Consider the following 22,106-nt stretch of genomic DNA (forward strand, 5'->3'; position numbering starts at 1 on the left):
AGGATTGCGCATGCGCAGGCAGGAGCAATGCTAGAAGGCTCCGTGATGGGAACTACATGTCCCATGAGCCTACGGCGTTGTGAGTCACATGTTCAGGGCAGCCAATAGGGCTAGGAGAATCTTGGCAGCAGGAGATTGTTACATTTAGCGTGCTGCAAGCCAGGTAGTTGGAGCTGGGATGCCATTAGGGTAGGGTGTATGTGTGCAGGTATCTGTGGCCCCAGCTAGGCCCCGACTCCCCTCAGCTTGTGGTTGCTGCAGGGACAGACCCATAGATGCATTCTGGCCTCAGGTGCTCTGGGACCGGACACCCATCAACTGCAGAGACTATCAACGGTGGTACAATCCCTGCGGGACCCACCCACCATAGAGGCGGAGGCTGTGCGTGTTACTGTAATGGATCCGTGGATCCCATCACAAGTACAGCATAAGCGCGCCCGGGTATGGACACACTTGGCAGGTACCCAAATAAGTGCACCAACTCACCTTCACATTAGTGGGGCAGCGCTGTCTCACACACATGGGTGGGTGGTTGATTCTGGGAACACTGGGACAGTACGGTGCTGGAGCACCTCAGTACATTGGGGTAACCCTGCAAGGGTGTGGACACGGTGTTGGGAAGGCATGGTGAGGGGTTGTGGCCCTGCGAGGCCTAGTGTTACAGTAGTGGTGTCATTGTTTATGATTGTTTATATGTCTACAGTAGATTGCTATTGTTTTATTATATCAGTGTGTGTTGTACATATATGGTCCTGCACGGGGCTATCCCACATAGTTAGGATCCCGCACAGGTGGAGGCGCTGTCACCCATCGAATCAGGTACACCCCAGGCTCTCAGCGGCAGAGGTTCCGGCCTCCTGTGAGTCACAGATAACGCACTACACACCGTAGCTGCCATATCTCCCAGGAGGTGGGGGAAAGTGTGCTATACTACTAATGTTTGTAATGAGGTCTCAATTTTTGAGCTTGAATTTTGATTCCGATAAAATGTCCATTTGTATAGACCCAAAACATCAAATTTCACTCATGCGATTGTTTTGACTACTTAGGAATGTGAATATTGAAACAATGTCTGATTTATCTATGAAGATCCTGTCATTGGGACTAATTTTGTTTTAGATGATAAAAGTTTCAAAATAACCTTTCAAGTGAAAACCACAGTGAAGTCTTGCTAATGAAAAGTACATGTTAAAGTGAATGCCAACATTTTGCAAGACTGGGTGCAATTGTACATCTGTTTACTGTAAGTAAGCAGTACGTTACAAGGCAACAATGTCAAATGCAGCATGTGGAATGAAGCAGATATGAGTGTAATAATCACTAGGTTCATTACATGCACTACTATCTATGCTAAATATCAGTATAGTAGAGAACAGTGATTTATTCGTTATCTCCTTGCCAGCTAGTGCACAGATTCTGAGCAGATCAGCAAGATGTTGTTGCAGTTAACTGGTCAGCTATTAGCAAAAACCTTCAAATCCAACCAGTGTTTTTAATTATCTTTTTGTGTTTTAAATAACATTTAAAGAAAACAGTGGTGAATATTTGAATAGTACTTTGTTAAAAAAAAACTCAACAATGTATGAGGGAGTTGCAATTCTAAGTTAAGAATAGGTCAAGTCTGTGCAATGTGTCATTCAGAGTTCTAATAGCGGTGGTGTTGGTCCTGGAGAAAAGCAGATTCATTGTAGGTTGTGATAACTTTTAGCCGATCAACATAAGATGAAATTATATTGTGCAGAGCTTTGGAAACCTCAAAGATATATTTTTTCTTGGTGTGTACATGAAGAATAAACCTTTTGAGGTTTCCATAGCTCTGTACAGCAATGTGTTATAAACAGACTAAAAGCAGGGAGATCAGAAATGTGTGCTTGTGTTTTTTTCCTGTGTTTATAAATTACATTTTGATTTGCAACTATTTTCATAGCACATGCCTCTACATAAAACTTTGTGAGAAATGAAATGTTTGTATGTAAATATTCCATGATACACGTGTAGTGGTAATTGCTATATGTTTCTTTCCTGCGTGACCATATGACAGCCCGACAGCTACTAATCCCAGTTGTAAATTGGTTATTGGTTAGAGAAAAGAGCACTAGAAAGTGTGCAGTCCCCACAAAAGAACAGATAGAGAAGCTGTGAGACTTTTAACACATGTTTACAAATTAAATTGTACGCACCTTATGACTAATTCATTTAGATGGGCCATAAAGGCTTCTGATGTATTAGCATCTCCTAGTTAATATGGCCCTTTATGTTATACAGGAAGAGCAAATACTTAGGGGTATAGTCACTTTAGTGCAACAGCCATTATGACTCATAAATGCTCTTCACTTGTTTGGCTGTTAATGAGCCTAATGGCTTTCATACTTAAATCCCTGAATGGTAGAGAACGTTGACTGTTTAGCCACTTTAACCATGTTTGGCTAGGAACCTGAGAATAAAAATGTTCTTTATGAAAAGTGAAGAAACTTCAAACAATATCAATGAATATTAAGTCTTGTAGTAGTTTTAATGATGAAATGTGATTTCATTGAAATACCAATGAACACCCAAGTCTATCACACCAAACAATCAGCATGAAAAGCCAGCGGGGCCCATGTTAGATGATTTTTATTTTACAATAGCTGCACACTATAACTCTTTATATATTTTTTTCCCCCACTGTTATGTTTCGTCAGTTATCCAACACAGATCACATCGAACACAAATGAGGTCTAAATTTTGAGTCACAGCGGACCACAGCTCCACATAAAGACACATCTTCAAAGTTGTGTTGACCTGCCAGGAAAAGGGACAAAGATAAACAGCACAGCAAACATGTACTTGCAATGCACTGCTTGCCTATTAAATATTAACGGCTTCATTTACAATTAAATAAACCGAGCAGCCACAGATAGAATTCCCCCTGCTGCTTTTTGGCGTTGCTGTCATTGAAAGAAGCCGAAAAATCATGCGTCTGGAATGGACAAATGAAGCAATCTCAATCTCCTTTCTATTTTGACCTGAAGATGATCGCTCATCAGTCTGGAAACAGGATTGTAACACAACATTCTTTTCCGTGCTCTATTTTCCTTCCATGTCTTCCTTTGTAAACACATCTGAACATAAATAAATAAAGTCTTCCTGTCAATCATGTTCTTAAACTGAAGCTGAAGTAGAAAAAGACGGATGGGTGAGTGATGTACAGCACTGAGAAGATGGCATAGTGATCTTTTTTTTTTTGTTTCTTAAATATATTCATATATTCTTTTTTTCGGTGAGGTTGTTCCCTTTCCTCTTCCTAGAAGTCTGTATTTAGTGGGGGTTTTTGTGTCAGCCATCAGACACTGGGGGGGTGACCCAGCCATACTTCTCATGGGTCTTCACCAAACTCTTAAATGTTGCTTCTGCCTCCTTGCGGCTAAAGGCCTTTTTAGATTTGCCAGCTTTTCTGCAGATACGGCCCTGTGGGGAGAGAGTTGAAAGACTGTTCACTATCATGAACACAAAGTGATATCGTATCTACAGTATACAGACCATGGAGGAAGGCTAATGATAATGGGTGGTATGGATATCACTACCTTATTTCCAAATGCAAAACCGAACCCCCCAAAATCTTATTTTAAAGAAACTCTGTCTACCTTTTCTTCCACTCCTAAACTTTTATAAATAGAATAAAATAAGCATACACTCTTGTTTATCATTATTACTCAAACCTACATCTAAACATAGCACATACAGTACACTTCCCCCATTATCTTTTCTAAAGCTCTTCTAACAAAATTCCAAAACAAAAAATACCTTTCTATTATCAACCAAATAATTGGCATGTAGGACACTAATCTTAGCACACCCTTTATGGCATCATGTAAACTAAGTGCATGTACACACAGCTTCATTCATCTGAAAAGATTTGGAAGGGATTATTTTTTTTCCCCTCTATTACATAAATATATTTTATGTTATGCAGAAATGAATGCTTGGAGATGTTTTCCTTAGACACTGTTTATTAACAGCAGAGACTCATAGCACACTGTAAAGTAAATCCAAAGAATAAAAACAATGTGCAATACCTTAAGAATGGGCAATTGTAAATGGCATTTGCTTTTTATCTTAATAAATGCCTTACTCCCTATTGCTCTACATGTAATTATTAAGGTACACAGTTTAGTCACTGTCTGGACCAGAGATTTTCAACTGGTTTTCCTTGAGCACCCCTCAGGGGTTCCGCTATACTTTCTCTCCCTGCTCTTGCAAGTACCAAAAGTCACGTCAACTTCTGGCTGACAGGAGGGAGAGGAAGGATCAGGTAAGAGTGTGTGCGCCTTTAAAGTGAGAGGGGTGTGTGTCAGTCAGAGTGACTGTGTGTAAGAAAGTGAGAGGTGTGAGTGTGTGTGAGAGTAAGTGTGTGTGTGTGTGTGTGTGTGTGTGTGTGTGTGTATAGAAGAGAGAGGGGAAGAGGGAGCATAAGGGAGAGAGTGGGGTGGGGCGAGGGGGGACGAGAAACAGGGGTGGGTGTGGGGCGAAGGTTGGGGTTCCCCAGAAGTTCACAATTGAATTCTGGTGTTCCTTAACCAAAAAAAGGTTGAAAATCACTGGTCTGGATATTTGCACCTCTTTCCTGTGGGCATATCATTCTACAGCATGTTAAGGAACCATTAACGCAAACGGAAGATCTACTTCTGTTAGAATCACTTTGAAAGTAGATACTGAGCGTAAACAGCAAGACGTTCTCTGTACCTCTTAGGGTTCCTGGTGTGGCAAACCTCAGGGAACATCATGAGGTCGTGGCACCATTAGCATTATGGCTACACAGCCCTTCAAAGATTATTGCAATTACTATATCTATTGGTATTTTCATCATTATAAGGCATGTATTTGCATCAATACATTCACTTTACTTATTAAAAAAGATTGGGTAATAAAATAGGGAACACATAAGAACAATATTTGTTGATTGAGCTCGTAAGAATAAATATATTTCTTAAATGGAAAAATAAATAAAAATACTTCTGTTTCATGGCCCCATGCTGTGCTTGTTCCGCCTACCAGGATATATTTGTAACATTGCGTTTTTGTAGGGAAAATACAATGGACCAAATATAACTGGTAATATATTCATCATGCAAAGGGTATTCAACTTCATAATACCCTTCAGTCATGGCATATGTACTTTTTACAAGACAAAAGGGAAACAGTTTTCAACTATTATAATAAAACAACAACAGTAACTTTATTAAATATAGCGCTTTTCTTCCAATGGGACTCAAAGCGCCTCACAATTACAGTATAGCGCGCGGTACACAGCACATAGCGTAGGGTGCCAGGTGGGTTCTCCGAAAATACTGGACTCAATGGTGAAAGGTGCGTCAGGTCACTATGTCCAGGGAGGAAAATACCGGACACATACATGTCCAGTATTACAGTACCTCTCATTTTTTACTGGACAGATTATCCAAATACAGGGCAGTCCAGTTCAATACCGGACACCTGGCAACCCTACACATAGGTATTTTACAGACACAGTCCCTGCGCAGATGAGCTTCCAATCTATGATTTTGGTGCCTGCTATTACTAAAAAATGTATCAGTGGATCCTTTCTGTATATGTACATGCTTACTGTTTGTGCACTTTGAGCTAAGAAAACATAAGGGATACATCATTAATAAAACACTGCGATATAAAAGTCTAGAAGAACAAATGCTATCTGATAACAGTGATATAAATTAATCCCTTAGTGAAAATTGTGTGCAACAATAAATGTGTTATTGATAGGCCCAGAAACATTCAATAAGTCATAGCCCAAAAGAGCAGCAATAACATTACAATAAATTACCAACAACTAATCATATGATTTGGGGGTTTCGAATACTGCAAACTGAGTATCCAGGGGCGCTGTTAGAGCTTCTTGTAGAGGATGGAGAGGACTTTCGTCGAGGGTATTGATTGGGTAGGGACTGGAATTGTAAATATTAAAACCCATCAGTCTATTTAATAGAAGTCTAAGAGATTCGTGTTTAAAAAAAAACCGCATGTAGATGTACAGTAGCTAGTATAAAATTACCAACTCTACACAAGCTGAATTATAATGAAATTCTTTTAAAAAAAATCCAGCTAGCGGCCATTTTCTAAAAGGCCCACAGGAATTTATTGCAATTCAATATTTCTCCAAAATGTTAAACTATTTGGGGATTTTACAAAGTAGTATGTGATAAAAAAGGTAAAGTAAAAGCAATTTGTAAATATATATATATGCCACCTTAAACTGCAGTTCTAAACCGCCAATCCAGATATAATATATATATATATATATTATATCTGGATTGGCGGTTTAGAACTGCAGTTTAAGGTGGCATGTAGAAAAAAGAAAAGAGCAGATAACATTGAAGCTCTCTTAAAAATATAGATCCTGATCTTCTTTTTATTTTCAATCATTACCGGCAATGCTACAACAACCATGTACAGTACAGTACACATTCAGTGGGGGAAATGGTATCCTCATTTCAGTTAACAGTCTGGTGGCTGGTATCTCTGGATTGCAACACCATCAAAATAGGAAAGGAAAATATCACATTAAAAAACACAAGGAATGTAAATGGCTAAATTCATTACAACGAAAAAAAGATGCAAAAAAAAAAAGATACGTACCCTGGATTGAACCTTTAAACGAGCAAGTAATTGGGCAGGAGTTTTAATTTCTCTCTTTTTTTCTTTTATAACATTTTTATTGGGCAATCACAAAAGTCATATACATAGTAAGTTACATTTTGTCCAATACAATATATTTTTGGAGAAATAAGACAGAAAAGAATGTCACCCACTTGGGTGATGCCCCTGGGTCTATATTTGACCCTACCAGAAAGGAGAGGGGCTGGAAAAAAGAAAGAGAGAGTGGGGGGACTGGGGGGGTGGTGGGAGGGAGGGGGGGAGTGTCGACCTCCTTTCCTGACGTCCATCACCTAAAAGTAGGCTATACCTCTTAGCGAGGAATCAAAGAGCCTTCGGATCTTGTCTGACGTATCACCAGCAGAGAACAGTATTTGCTGTTTCTTTTTACTTAATCAACCAGGGCTCCCATACTTTGTAAAAGGCCTCTGAGGAGTGTTTCATAAATGCAGTTAACTTTTCCATCTGCATTGTTTCGTTTATTCTGTTTTTTAACTTCTGCTTGGAGGGGGGGGGACGACACTTTCCTCCAGGAGGCCGCAATTGCACATCTCGCCGCGGTAAGAATAAAAGAGATCAATTTCCTTACTGGACGAACAATTCGGTCCAGTGGATCAATAGGTATCATGAGATCTGTTATCTCTTTTAGCAATGTTTGAACCATAAGCCAATATTTCCGAATTTCTGGACATGACCACCAAATATGTTCCATGTCTCCCTTTTTTCCACAGCCTCTCCAGCAGAGGTCGGAGGCCAGAGGATAGATTTTTTGATGTGTCACTGGGGTAAGATACCAGTGGAATAATATTTTATAAATATTCTCTTTTGTCGTGGTGCATATGGAAGTTCCTGAAGCTGATTCCCATATAGCTTCCCAATCCTCCTGGCTGATCTACTGTGAAGCGCTATGTACATTTTATGGCGCTATACAAATAAAGACATACATACATACATAACCACACTTAATTCCGTAGCCAATTTGAGCATATAGTCATGGCCTGGAAAATCTGCTGAGATTGTATTGTATTGTATGTCTTTATTTATATAGCGCCAATAATGTACATAGCGCTTCACAGTAGTAATACACGTGGTAATCAAATAAATAACAGATAATATAAATAACAGATCATGGGAATAAGTGCTTTAGACATAAAAGTAACATTAAGGAAGAGGATTCCCTGCCCCTAGGAGCTTACAGTCTAATTGAGATCTCAGCGTATAATTTGGTTATCAGGCCTTTTTGGTATATACCATCTTTACACATCCTTTCAAAATTAGTTAGAGGGGGAAACTACAATTTTGGGGAGATTTTTTGTAAGAAGTGTCTAATTTGGAGATATTTGAACGCGTCTAACTCTGCATTCTCATATTTTGTTCGTAAATCTTGGAACTTCAGGAACTTCCCCCAGCATAGGAGGTCAGCAATCGTTTTAATTCCTTTAGATATGAATTGGTTAAAATGTCTAGGCTCGCAGCCCGGTGGGAATTTCGGATTATCAAAAATTGGGGTAAGCTGCGAGCAGGCGGGGGCAAGGTTGAATCGGAATTTGTTTTTTTTCCATACCTCCCATGTGTGTCTCATGGTCCCTAAGGAAAATTTGTGTGTTTGCATCTCTTCTCTATCGATACCCCAGAGGAGAACTGGCAGAGAAGGCGTCCCAGCGTGATAGGACTCTATATCCTTCCAACAATAGCTTCCCGGGTCAGCATTCCATATCACTGCTTGTCGCAATTGGGCAGCTTGGTAATACCTAGATATATTGGGAACTCCCAGTACTCACCTTCTCCTCGAAGCCATTAGAACCGATCTAGCTATTCGGAGCCTTTTCCCCTGCCAAATAAATTTAAATACTTTATTTTGGATGTTTTTCAATTCAAAGCCAGGAATATGGATCGGGAGTGTTTGAAAAAAGTAGAGAAGTCGGGGGAGAATATTCATTTTTACTGAAATCATCCTCCCAATCTATGAGATCTGGTAACCTACCCATTTATCTAAATCTTGTTTGATTTTCCTAAAAAGGGCTGGGTAATTATGCTGATATAGAGAGTGGTAGCTCCTTGATACATTCACTCCCAGATATTTAATATATGAGGAGTTTCACCTATAGTTAAAATTGAGTTTAAACAACTTTACTTCTAAGTCACTTAGGTTTAAATTTAGAGCTTCTGATTTGTCACTGTTGATTTTGTAACCAGAAATTTTCCCAAAGTCCATCTATTCCCTTTGAAGGTTAGGAAGGGAAGTTGAGGATGAGATCATGTTAGAATAACATCGTCAGCGAATAGGGACATTTTGTCATTTGTTGGTCCAATTACTATCCCTTGGATATTTTGATTTCCTCAAATTTTAGACGCCAAAGGTTCAATGGTTAAGGCAAAGAGGAGGGGGGACAAAGGGCATTCTTGTCTCGTTCATTTTTAATATTAAACCTCTCGCTTAGTCCACCTGGAAGTCTGACCACAGCGGATGGATTACGGTAGAGAGCTCTAACCCCCTCTAGAAATAATCCATTAAAACCAAATTTCCTCAAAGTATGGTCAAGGAACAGCCAATCTATACGGTCGAACGCCTTCTCTGCATCTAAACTTAACAGAACAGCCTTGGTATCGGTGAGATGAACATGCTCTATAATATTAATTATCTTCCGGGTGTTGTCTGAGGCTTGCCTACCCGCGACAAACCCAACCTGGTCAATATTGATTAACCTGGGGAGTATGGGGTTCAACCTATTCGCCAAAATTTTGCTGTACAATTTGAGGTCATTATTTAGGAGGGAAATTGGGCGGTAGCTCCCGCAAATCATCGGGTCTCTGCCTTCCTTATGAATAATCGCAAGATTTGCTAGGGACATTGAAGCCGGGATCTGACTCCCCTCTAGGAAAGAGTTAAACAAACTCAACAGGTGGGTAGACAGGATCGGCAGAAACCTTTTATAGTAAACATTCGTAAAGCCGTCCGGACCTGGTGTTTTTGAACTTTTTAGCGATTTCACCGCCTCTTCCACTTCTTCCTTCGTTATTTTAGCATTTAGCAGTAGGTTTTCATCCTTGCTTAGTGAGGGAAGGTGGCAGCTGTCTAAATATTCAGAGATTAGTTCTGTTGCAGCTGGGCCTGAACTTTCATTCTGGGTTCTCTGATTAGATAGTTTGTTGTAAAATTTAGTAAATTCTTCTGAGATTTTTTTTTTCATTGTACTGGACCTCACGAGTCCTATTTTTGATCGCTGTAATCTGGGATCTTGTTTGTATTCCTCTTAACTTGCTCGCAAGAAGTCTTTCAGCTTTATTTCCCTTATCATAATATTTCTGGTTTGTCCATCTAAGGGCCTTTTCTACATCTTCCATCTGAGCTTGTTTTAGCTCATTTCTAGCCTCGGATAAGGTTTTATAAAAAAATTGAGGGGGCGGAGGGGGTTGCTTTTAATTTCTCTCTTTGAGAGCATCAGCTATTCCACATTTTAGTAATGGCCAATGAATTGACAAAGGTGAGAATTCCCTTAATTTATAAATAAATAGATTAGATTATTGGTTGCAAAATCTGATTTATCTGGGTTCCCCTGATGACACAGTTGAAAATCATGAGATAGTTTTCCTCTATGCTCTGATTATTACCTAAATGATGCTCATGCAAGCATCACTTTGTCTCCAATCTTTGTCTCAGATCCACAAAAGCATTAGCAGCACACCTCCGTTCCCATTCATATGCATGGGAGCTTAGCAGCCTTTTGTGGATCTGGGCTTTTGTGCTATTACTTAGATTCTTTAATCTTTAATCCACACTGTAACACTATGTATTTTCAAACCTTAAATTTCCAAGGCTATAGTATCGATTTAATCCTTGGGACATATTTATCTCTCAGCTGTAAAGCTAAAGGTAATACAGGCAGTCCTCGCTTATCCAATGGAATCCGTTCTGGAAAGTAGTGTTGGATAGTCAAAGTGTTGTAAAGACAGTCCCATGTTAATCAGCTATGGTAAGCATCAGATAAGGCATTCTGGCGTCGGAAAATGTGCCCATAGGATTGCATTGTGACGCGTCGGATATGCCATCCGTCGTAATGTGAAACAACAGATAACGAGGACCGCCTGTAGTTGTTTTAGTCAATCTAGTGCTATTTTATGGGATCTCCCATTATCTCAAGGTTATCATTAATATGGACCACATAAAGAAGAACATTATATTTGGTGCCAGAGGTGGTCCAAATTAAGCAATATTTTAGGGCCCAGCTATTCAAAAAGAAGTCAAATGATTATTCTATTAAAATGTAGCCAATGTTTGCTCAGACGCCTTGGATAACTCGAAATTAAAGCCTTGATAGTAATCAGGTACAGTGAGTCTTCCAATTTAAAATGAGACAGATAACCTAACAGAGATAACGTGGGTGAACACCCCCCCCCCTTCGCCTCCCCTCTTGATATGAACAGAAGTGGATGGGGCCTCTATCTCAGTAGTGTGGTGCTCTGATCAGAGCAGTCAATGTGAATATTCCCTAGACAATAAGCATGATGCACAGGGGCCCCTTGTTGTGCCAGCACGCGCACCATATCAGGTGCATCATAAAGGCAGTGAAAGGTTTCAATATATCCGTAATAATAAAACATAAATGATATAAGTGAGACAAGATGCTGCAGTATGTGGATGAGCACTTGGGATTTATTGCACCATAATATCCCTTCAAAAGCAAGATCAGTGTTTTAAAATAGAAATCTTGGTTTTATGGATGTGTTATGTAGGACATTGCAGGGGTTGAGGCCAGCTAATGATTAACACATAGAAATGGGTTAACACCTCTGTTTCTTTCTGTAAGATTTATTTCATTATCCTTTTGTTTTCTCACAAGGAAAATAAATGTGACAGCAAATTCTCTTCCTCTTCGATAAACTGGGGGATGGGATGAACATGCCCATACATACGAGGCGGAAGCAAAGAGCCCATACTTTCTAGGAAGCAAGGACACTGACTATATTGAAGGTCACACTCCAGTGTGAATACTGTACAATTTACTGCCCCACAGACCTCTCAACCATTTCACTGCTACAGACATGGTTGCAGCATAAAAACAAGCTTGGGAGACTTTGTATAAAAGCTGCAGTTCTACCAATATCCTGCTTGTGTGTTTTTTGTTTTAAAATAAATCAGCTCTGTACTATGAGAAAATACTCGTAGCATTTCTTTTTTTTTTTAAAAACAACTTTGAAAGACAATTTTTAATGTGTACTAATGTAACGAGCATTTTTGTTTCTATAGCAACCCTTTAGAAAGGCACAACCCCTTCCTTTTCTGTAACAGGCTCTGGCACACCCCTTTGTGAGTCCTGCCCCCTCCACAGCCGTGCACGTGCACAAATGTATCTGTTACTGCCTGGTCACATGATCTTCCCCACCGAACTGTCAGAGCAGCAGCAGCAGCAGCAGCAGAAAAGGAGAGTAACGCATAATTAATTCATTAATTAAACCTTTTTCCATTGCACGTGTGTATTTAATGTTAAATATTAACAACTCATTTAAAATCAAATGTGTATATATCATACTGTAAACAATATGTATATTTATTTTTGTGTATATGTGAATGTGTACAATTCGATGTGTGTGTTATTAAAATTAATAATAGCATGTTCTTGTATAGTGCTGCTAGTTTTACATAACACTTTACAGAGACATTTTGCAGGCACAGGGCCCTGCGGAGCTTAGGTGTGTATGTATGTATGTATGTGTGTGTGTGTGTGTGTGTGTGTGTGTGTGTGTGTGTGTGTGTGTGTATGAGATATATATATATCTATATGCACACGCACACATATATACATGCTCACACATATATACATGCGCACACATATATACATGCGCAATCACACGCGCACACGCACACATATATACATGCGCACACGCACACATATATACATGCGCATGCGCACACGCATTCCAGGAGGAGCATATATGGGAAACAAAAGAAAAAATAGTGCAAAATTTAAGTGCAGATGTATTGGTAAAGAGATAAATGATGAGATGCCATGTTGGCTCTGATGGTATGCCTACTCACAAGATATCAGTGGTAAAAATGCGATTAGCAGATAGGGCTGCTACCCCGTAGGTGTTGATGATATGTGGAACTCCCTCTAGGCTCGTCTCGTCAATATGGTGATGGTATATATGAGAGAGAAAAACAGCACTACATAGCGCGATCTGATGTATAAAATACTTTCTAAAAAATAGGTATATAAAATGTGCACTTACAATGTGCTAAAATAAATCAAGCGTTTGTCACAATATATGTGTATATACTGGGTTCACCGCAGCTCTCACCGCCTCCCCTTGGTGCTCCGGAGCTCCTTCGCCTGCACTTTGAAATCCCAGCGTCTCTCTGAGCGTCCTTCTGTGCGTGTGACGTCACGGCTCTGAGGATTGGGAAACTATGGGTCGCCCACTAGTCCAAAACACCACTCTATGCGTTTCGCCCAGCCCTTGAGAACTGCATACGGCTTCGTCAGGACTGGACACACATATATATACACACACACGTATGTGCGCACCCCAGCGGTCTGACACAGAAGTATTCTCTGACTTCCGGTGTCTGCCGCTGCTACAGCGTAACCCCATATATATATATATATATAGAGAGAGAGAGAGAGAGAGAGAGAGAGAGAGAGAGAGAGAGAGAGATATCTCTCTTGACAAATCACCCAAAAATCTACATGCCCCAGTCCCGTCTTTTAAAAAAAGAAATGGAATAAATTCCTAGTAACATAACCGTTTATTTATTGTATTACATTTATACTTTACTACAATTTGTCCTTGTTACATCGTTCCTTACGTGCGTGTGTGTGTGTGTAAGTGAAAATATTGGATGACCTCACTAATCTAGCAAAAAAAAGCCAGATATAAATGAGTGAGGGAGGGAGTGGGTGAGTGAGGGAGTGGGCGGGTGAGGGAGAGGGTGGGTGAGTGAGGGAGAGGGTGGTTGACGGTGAGGGGTGGGTGGGTGAGGGAGAATGTGGGTGATGTGAGGGAGGGGGTGGGTGACGGTGAAGGGGTGGTGACAGTGAAGGAGAGGGTGGGTGGGTGGGTGACGATAAAGGAGAGGGTGGGTAGTGACAATGAAGGAGAGGGTGAGTGGGTGACGGTGAAGGAGAGGGTGGGTGACGGTGAAGGATAGGGTGGGTGACGGTGAAGGAGAGGGTGGGTGACGGTGAAGGAGAGGGTGGGTGGTTGACGGTGAAGAGAGGGTGGGTGGGTGACGTGAAGGAGAGGGTGGGTGGGTGACGGTGAAGGAGAGGGTGGGTGGGTGATGGTGAAGGAGACGGTGGGTGAAGGAGAGGGTGGGTGACTGGGTACTTGTGGTGACACACACACACACACACTCTTTCTCTCCCATACATACTGACGGTGAAGGAGAGGGTGGGTGGGTGGTTGACGGTTGGGTGGGTGGTTGACGGTGAAGGAGAGGGTGGATGGGTGACGGAGAGGGTGGGTGGGTGACAGTGGTTGCTTGACGGTGAGGGTGGGTGACTGGGTACTTGTGGTGACACACACACACACACTCTCTCTTTCTCTCCCATACACACACTCCCTCTCTCTCTCATACACGCACACTCACAAAGTGGAGTAGGCAATGACGGGGGGGGAGAGAGAAGAGCTGCTGGCTCCCCGCCTCCACCGCCCGCCCCAGGGGCCGACCGCACACCACCCTGCTCCCACCACTGCTCTGTTCCCCCCTCCCTGGCAGGCAGCCACAGGAACCGGGGCAGAGGGGGGGGGAGAAACCCCGGCGCCCGCAAAACCCCCCTCCATCTCCCACCCTGGGCAGGCAGCCACGGGGATCGGGGCAGAAGGGGGAAACCGAGGCCGCAGCCATCAGCCGCTCCCTCCCCCCCGGCGGCCGCACCTCCCCAATCCATCTCCCGCCCCGAGCAGGAAGCCACGGGGATCGGGGCAGAAGGGGGACACCGAAGCCGCAGCCATCATCCGCCCCCCTCCACCCCCCCCGGCGGCCGCACACCCCCTCCATCTCCCGCCCCGGGCAGGCAGCCACGGGGATCGGGGCAGAAGGCGGACACAGAGGCCGCAGCCATCACTGACACACACACACACACTGACTGACACACACACACTGACTGACACACACACACACACTGACTGACGACACACACACACACTGACTGACGACACACACTGACACACACACACTGACTGACACACACACACTGACTGACACACACACACACACTGACTGACACACTGACCGACACACACACTGACTGACACACACACTGACACACACACACACACACACACACACAAGGAATTCAGTTACTATAAATATAGAAGTGCAAATAGCTAAAACCCGCTTTCTAAGTCAAACTTCTTTGCGTTTTAGCAGCACTGAAATTGTGTTTTGATTAATTAAAAACATCACCATTACATTTACAATTTCTGTGACAAAACAGTAACAAAAGACAAAGAAGTTTCACTTAAAATACGCGTGATCAGCACACACACAACTTTTTTTTTGTGTTGGTGTGGGACACAAAACAATTACAATACAAGTATGGCCCCAAGGTCACCTGTACAAGGTCACGACGTTAAGTCCCGTTGACGTTGCAGCTTTAATTTGACTGTCAGAGTTAGGCTGACGGCGGAAGCTATGTACACTTGTCCAGTGGAGAAACTAAGTTATATCCCGGTGTTCAGGGTACTGAAGGACCGTCTTGTTCAGGTGATTTAAATAAAAAAAAATTTAAAATACACATATCCAAAAAACAAGCAGCACAGATTGCTACTTAAAGCATCTTGGTACCACAATGCTAGGCATTATTGAATCTCAGGAATCGGTACTGGGACCCCTACTTTTTTATTTGTTGATGAATGACCTTGAGGTCGGCATAGAGAGCAAAGTCTCCATCTTTGCTGATGACACTAAATTGTGTAAGGTACAGTAGTAGAATCAGAGCAGGATGTAATTTCTCTCCAGATGGACTTGGAGAGACTGGAAACTTGGGCAGGTAATTGGCAGATGAGGCTTAATACAGATATATGTAAGGTTATGCATTTGGGAAACAAGAATAAACAGGCAATTTACAAATTAAATGGGGATAAATTAGAAGAATTATTGATGGAGAAAGATTTTGGAGTGCTTGTAGACAGTAGGCTTAGCAATAGTGCCCAGAGTCATGCATTAGCTGCAAAGGCAAACAAGATCTTATCCTGCATTAAACAAGCAATAGAAGGAATGGAAGTAAACATAATTATTACCCTTTATAAAGCATTAATAAGACCACACCTTGAATATGGAGTAGAATTTTGGGCACCACTCCTAAGAAAATACATTATGGGACTAGAAAAAGTGCAGAGAAGAGCCACCAAATTATTAAAGGTGATGGATAATCTGATTTATGAGGACAGGCTAGCTAAATTGGCTTTGTTTACAGTAGAAAAGAGGCATTTAAGAGGGGATATGATAACTATATATAGGCCCAAAGCATATATGTAAAGCGAAAATGTACTTAAAGTGAAGCATTAACTTTTTTCCACTTATCGATGCTTCGGTACAGGTAGGGAGCCGGTATTGCTGTTCAGGACGTGCTGACAGGCGCATGCGCGAGATCCCGTTTGCCTATTGGGCGAGGGGAATCAGCGCGTCCCTACTACGGCGGTCTGTACGGCAGAATAAGTGTCCGTACTCATGAAGCGAGCGTACGGACACAGGGGTATGGTGCTATTGAAAATATGTCCTTACTCGCGAGTGTACTTAAAGTGAGTGTCCTTAAACCGTGGTATGCCTGTACAAATTTATTCGGGGACAATACAAGGAGCTTTCATAAGAACTATTCATCCCACGGGCAGTGCAAAGGACTCGGGTCTTTCCTTAAGGTTAGAGAAAAGGAGATTTCACCAACAACAAAGGAAAGGGTTATTTACAGTTAGGGCAGTTAAAATGTGGAATTCATTACCCATGGAGACTGTGATGGCAGATACAATAGATATGTTCAAAAAGAGGTTGGACATCTTTTTAGAAAGGGAAGGTATACAAGGATATACCAAATAAGTAAACATGGGAAGGATATTGATCCAGGGAGTAATCTGATTGCCATTATTTGGAGTCAGGAAGAATTTAATTTTCCCCTTATGAGATATAATAAGATAATATTTCACTGGGGGTTTTTGTTTGCCGTCCTCTGGATAAATATACTGTAATTACGGATACAGGATAAAGTATCTGATGTCTAAATTTAGCATAGGTTGTACTTGATGTACGTATGTCTTTTTTCAACTTCATCTACTATGTAACTATGAATCATTTTTCCATGTGTTTGTCTCAACCAGCTCATGTCGGCAATACTATTTCAAACCTGTGGGTTTTGAATGACACCATCTGGGAGGAAACTGTTACAAAGTAAGGCAGTCATTGATACATACAGTACTATGAACAAATATGTCACAGTGTTTCCTCACTTAACAAGGAAATCCAAGGGAACCAATTTTTTTTGCGATTTAAAAAAACGAAAAAATAAAAAAAAGGTGTGTGTGTGCTGATCACGCGTATTTTAAGTTACATTTCTTTGTCTTTTGTCACTGTTTTGTCACAGAAATTGTAATGGTGATGTTTTTAATTAATCAAAACACAATTTCAGTGCCAAAACGCAAAGAAGTTTGTCTTAGAAAGCGTGTTTTAGCTATTTGCACTTCTATATTTATAGTAACTGAATTTCTTGTGTGTCTTATTGTCAGTCAGTGTGTGTGTGTGTTGTCAGTCAGTGTGTGTGTGTGTGTTTGTCAGTCAGTGTGTGTGTGTGTCTGTATGTCAGTTTGTGTGTTATTCTTAGGGTCCTGCCCCCCCTCTCTCCCAGCTCTTCTTCCCCCAGCAGTCCCCCCTAGCCTCCCCAACCACCCCCCGGTGGTGGTACGGAGACACGGGGGTCTGCCTGAGTCCCCCTCCCAGAGCAGCTCCCACTCTCTCCCCCGGCGGAGCTGTCCTGCTGCTGGTGCCAGCCCTCCGGCGGAGGTACAGGGACACGGACGCGGCTCACTGGGGGAAGGGGAGGGGTGCTCGGCGGCTCATGGGGGGAGGGGTGCTCGGCGGCTCACGGGGGGATGGGTGCTCGGCGGCTCACAGTGGGGAAGAGGGTGTGCTCGGTGGTTCATGGGGGGATTACTCGGCGGCTCACGGCGGGATTACTTGGCGGCTCATGGGGGGGAGAGGGTGTGTTCAGCGGCTCACTAGGTGGGCGGTGCTGGGCTGGGGTGTTTGGTGTGTGTGTGTTCCTCCTGCTGCTGGAAGCTGGCAAAATTCAGTGGCAGTGAATGTTGCTGATTGCCTCTTCTGCCAGCTGTGACATCACTTCCGTCACAACTGACTTTCGTTCCCACCAACTCCATTCACTGCCACTGAATTTTGCTCATGTGGTAGGTGCCGCTAAAGAAGTTTCACTTCAAATATATATATATAGTATAAGCAGGGGGTCTCCAGATCTGAACCCCATTAAATTCAGCCCCCAGGACCCCCTGCTTCCAAAGATACTTACCTGCGAATTTTCACAAGATTTCACGTCATGGGGGATAATAGGAAGCTGTGATGTCATCAGTGCAGCTTCCAATTGGCCCATGTGACACGGGAGCATCAAACTTGAAAGTTACCGCAGCTACTGGCACATATCTTCAGAAGCAGGAGGTCACCGGAGCTGATATTAACGGGGTTCAGCTCCAGACACCCCCTGCTTCATTATATTATATATATATATATATCCCAACTCAAAAGCAAAGAATACTGCAGCAATTTCACCGTTACAGCAATTACAGCTACAGTTGCCCTTTTCAAGAGAGTACACGCACAATATATTTTAGCATATTTTACCATATGTCTCCAAAAGAGAGAACTGCTGTAATGAAATGCTTGATCACAAGGAAAAAGATAAAGGTCATTTGTGTACAAAACAAACAAAAAACAAAGTCCAAATAGTCTAGCTCTATTCCACAGACATACTTAAGAAAAGTACAGGGAATTAAAGCACTCTTCAACAACATTTAAAAAGAAATTCAATGTCTAATTAGAACACACATAAGTATTTAATCAATATACAACATTTCCTAAAAGACAAGCCAGACACACTCTGCAACAACCCAAAGCACAAGCAATATACCAGGAGTGCTATAGTATAAGGAGTAAAGAAAGAGAATCACAGGGGGCCTCCCGGCTGCAAAACTGGGGCAGATCTGGAGCAAAACCACTGCATGAGATTTATCAAATGAAAAAGTCCCTTTGTATGATATTTGAGTACTGTATATTCTTTGATACGTGCAATTTGTTTGTTCCAGTTTTGACCGAGTTTTGCAGCCAGTAGACTTTAGTAAATAGAGAGCATACTGTGAAGCATTAAAAAGCTATGTAACCCTCTATGCCCGGCTCCCTAAGGAGGTTAGTTACATCAGTGTAGTTGTGTATTGAACATCAGCAGAGTTAGTTACTTACATAAAGTTTCTTTGTATCAGGGTGCTAGCTGTGATGATCTCCTGCTCGTCTAGCAACAAAAAGGGACAGGAGACAGGTGGGCAGAGGCAGGTGAGTCCTGTGGATCAATGTGGGAACAGGAGAGAGCTGTAACACTGCAGGGAGGGGACCCCAGGACAGGAGAGCTAAGCCAACCCTGAACTAGCCCCCGGTGTTTCGCTTGCTTAGCATTATCCATCTGATCCTGGTATTTCTGGCCCCTTTCTGAGATCCTGTTCTGTTCTATAGAGTTTATTACTTACACTCCTTTCCAGACAGGTTACTGCTACTTTCGCAGGGGCTGTACACTCTGAATATGGAGATCTGTGTGTAGAGCTGATCCTTTGACATCCTAGAACCATATCTATGCAGCTCTCTGTGGCACGTCTGCATTCCCTCTGTGGGACCTACATATATCTGTTGTCCATGTTATAGGGATCCTGTTAAGGTACTGTCCCTAAATAAAAAACAAACAGAGAGGCCGAATCTCTTCTTGACTTTACTTTCCCCCAGCCTCTACTCCCAGAGGCTCCTTCTAGAACCTAACCTTCCAGAATATTCCCACCGACTCTTATGCCCCCTGTCACATAGTTCAAAGTGTCATCACAGGGCAGAGCCTATTGTCCACTGTTGTCCACTGCTTACTATTAACTCCTTAGAATAAATTAGTAATCAAGATCAGGAGAGGTGGGGGTTACAGCTACATCTACTGAAATTTGTACCTTTTGTACATCCTAAATTATACATAATTGTGTGTAGGAATGGTCTAAGATGACCAACAGAGAAGAATTCCCATAAGGTTGCACTCAACTAAATTATAACTCTGAGTAAATAGAACTAATTTACAAACCATATGGGTAACCAGAAGGTTTAAAACACAAAACAAAAAATTATTTAATATTACATAAATATACACTTCTAATTGAAATCTATTAAGCTAATATATAAAAGTTATCTTAAAATCTCTAAAGAAAGCAGCGACGGAGCAAGTCAGCAAACCCCAGTGTGGGTGTATACAGTAGGTATAGAACAAATGTGGTAATCAATATACTGTCACGGCGGTCCTATATGTTGGTATAAGTGCATATATACAGAACTAATTAATATAAGTCTGTATATAGTAAAATAAACAGTGTGCTAATAGGCTTAGGTATGCCTAGCTGATTACACTTCATGCACTAGAACTGGCTAATATATGCCCAAGACCGTCTCCGATGCGTCACTATAAAGGTTGCATCTATATGCCCTTAAAGTGTTTACTCCTCAAAGATAGGACATAGTACTCCAAGTATATGATACCGGTGGGGTTTCCCGTTACATTTGGTGGTAAACCACATAGGTAGACAGGTCTCCCTCCGCTATCCTGAGTAATCGGCATCTTTCCTAGCGGCACTGGATCTGACACCTAGCGAAGGTTCGAGTCAGTACCGAAGACCCCGAGAAGATACCACGGATGACGATCCATCGGCTGAGGGTGCATTTGCCCGAGATAAAAGATTCAAGCCTGACTGTGGCTTTGAGAATCTCTCGGTGAGTTTGAGGCCATTTCCTTGACCGGCAGTTCGGTAACCAATGGCAACTCAGGGAAGGATACCCCGGATGTGCAGCTAGCTACATTTGTTTCCTTTTTCCGCTTCCCTCCCAGTCCCCCTCTATATTTTTTCCAATCTATTACAGGGACTGTCTAATCCACAGTTTGGAGAGGGCTGCCTGCTTCTCAGGTAACCGGTTTGTTAAATCGGTGAATACATGGATCGAGAGTCCCGGCGATGGGTGAGGGTGGCCTTGGCCCAAAGATTTAGAAGAGCTGTTTATTCTTGCTTGGTTAAAGATCTAAAGGATACTAAACCTTAACGAGAAACCAAGAGCAATTTACTACTCGAAAATTTTATGCCAAAAGACATTGAAATTGTCCCTGATGAAGCTCCGCAGCTGGAGGGAAACGTGCGTTGGGCACGCAATGTTGTTATCAGTCTCCACCATGGAGCTGTTTTAATACAGTGTTTTTCAGTCAATGGATCTACTTTATAGATTATATATGCCATCTGGCTATTGTTAAAGTGTTTTTCAGACAGTGAGGGTAGTGCATCTGCTCTCCACTTAGCAAGATTATGGGTTCACATTGTGCCTCTTGCTGCACTCGTGCTGCTAATACACTATATGTGCACTTAATGTTGTGCAAGGAGTGCTAAAGGCGCTTTGCCCTATTGTGAATCACATAGCTAATTGTGGCTGCATCAAATCAATATGTCTATTTACTGCTCATGTCAGTGCAGTTGGGGCAGTACACATTATACCCAGCACTATCTGGTGGCGAATCAATAACTTAATGGCGTCACGCCACCAATTTATTTCCACTGTTAACACTGTCAATTTACCATCTGTGCTATACTGTATGTTGATCCTGAGGGTTTTTTTTTACCCTGGCTGATTGCACCATTAGTCCCTATTACCCTACTATTATTATTTAGTAGGAGTATTTATATTCACTTATGTGAGGAGACTTTGGTGCATTTGTTATCTGATTTAATTTCTTTTAAACACTGTTATACACACTCGGTAATATATGTTTTAAGTAATTAAATAAAGGTTATATCTTAATTAGTGGTGTGCATTTAAGTGAATTTTCTTCGGAGTACAATCACTTTATACTCTTTATTTTTGCTGATTCACTTTTCAGTTCACAGTTTGCACCCACTTTATAATTATCGATTTGGATTTGTTAATCATTCACTTATCATTTCAATTAGTATGGTTCAGTTGATCACTCCCTAATCTCTCCCTTTTTGTAAAAGACATTGAACATTTAAAGATAAAATGTGAATCCGGGGTTTCCATTTTTCTTTTTTTATATATATTTATAGCCAGGAAATCTATCCCTATAAGTATATATTAACACGAAAAGTTTTATATGTTTATTTGTCTCACTGGTCTTAGGAATTGATGTGTTTTTCCTAGGTACTTTTATATTCTAATTAAG

At 41.8% G+C, this 22,106-nt stretch overlaps 1 protein-coding gene across 1 annotated transcript in view; it reads right to left on the reverse strand.

Moving 5' to 3' along the window:
- Positions 1–2,493: 2,493 nt before the first annotated feature.
- Positions 2,494–22,106, reverse strand: part of UBE2QL1 (ubiquitin conjugating enzyme E2 QL1) — a 54,582-nt gene continuing 34,969 nt past the window's right edge. The window contains exon 2 of the mRNA XM_075585946.1: positions 2,494–3,447. Coding sequence (XP_075442061.1) covers positions 3,316–3,447 — 132 coding nt within the window. The 3' untranslated portion in view covers positions 2,494–3,315. The remainder of the gene's footprint in view (positions 3,448–22,106) is intronic.

Source organism: Ascaphus truei, chromosome 2 (genome assembly GCF_040206685.1).
Source record: "Ascaphus truei isolate aAscTru1 chromosome 2, aAscTru1.hap1, whole genome shotgun sequence".
In the NCBI taxonomy this organism is placed as follows: Eukaryota; Metazoa; Chordata; class Amphibia; order Anura; family Ascaphidae; genus Ascaphus; species Ascaphus truei.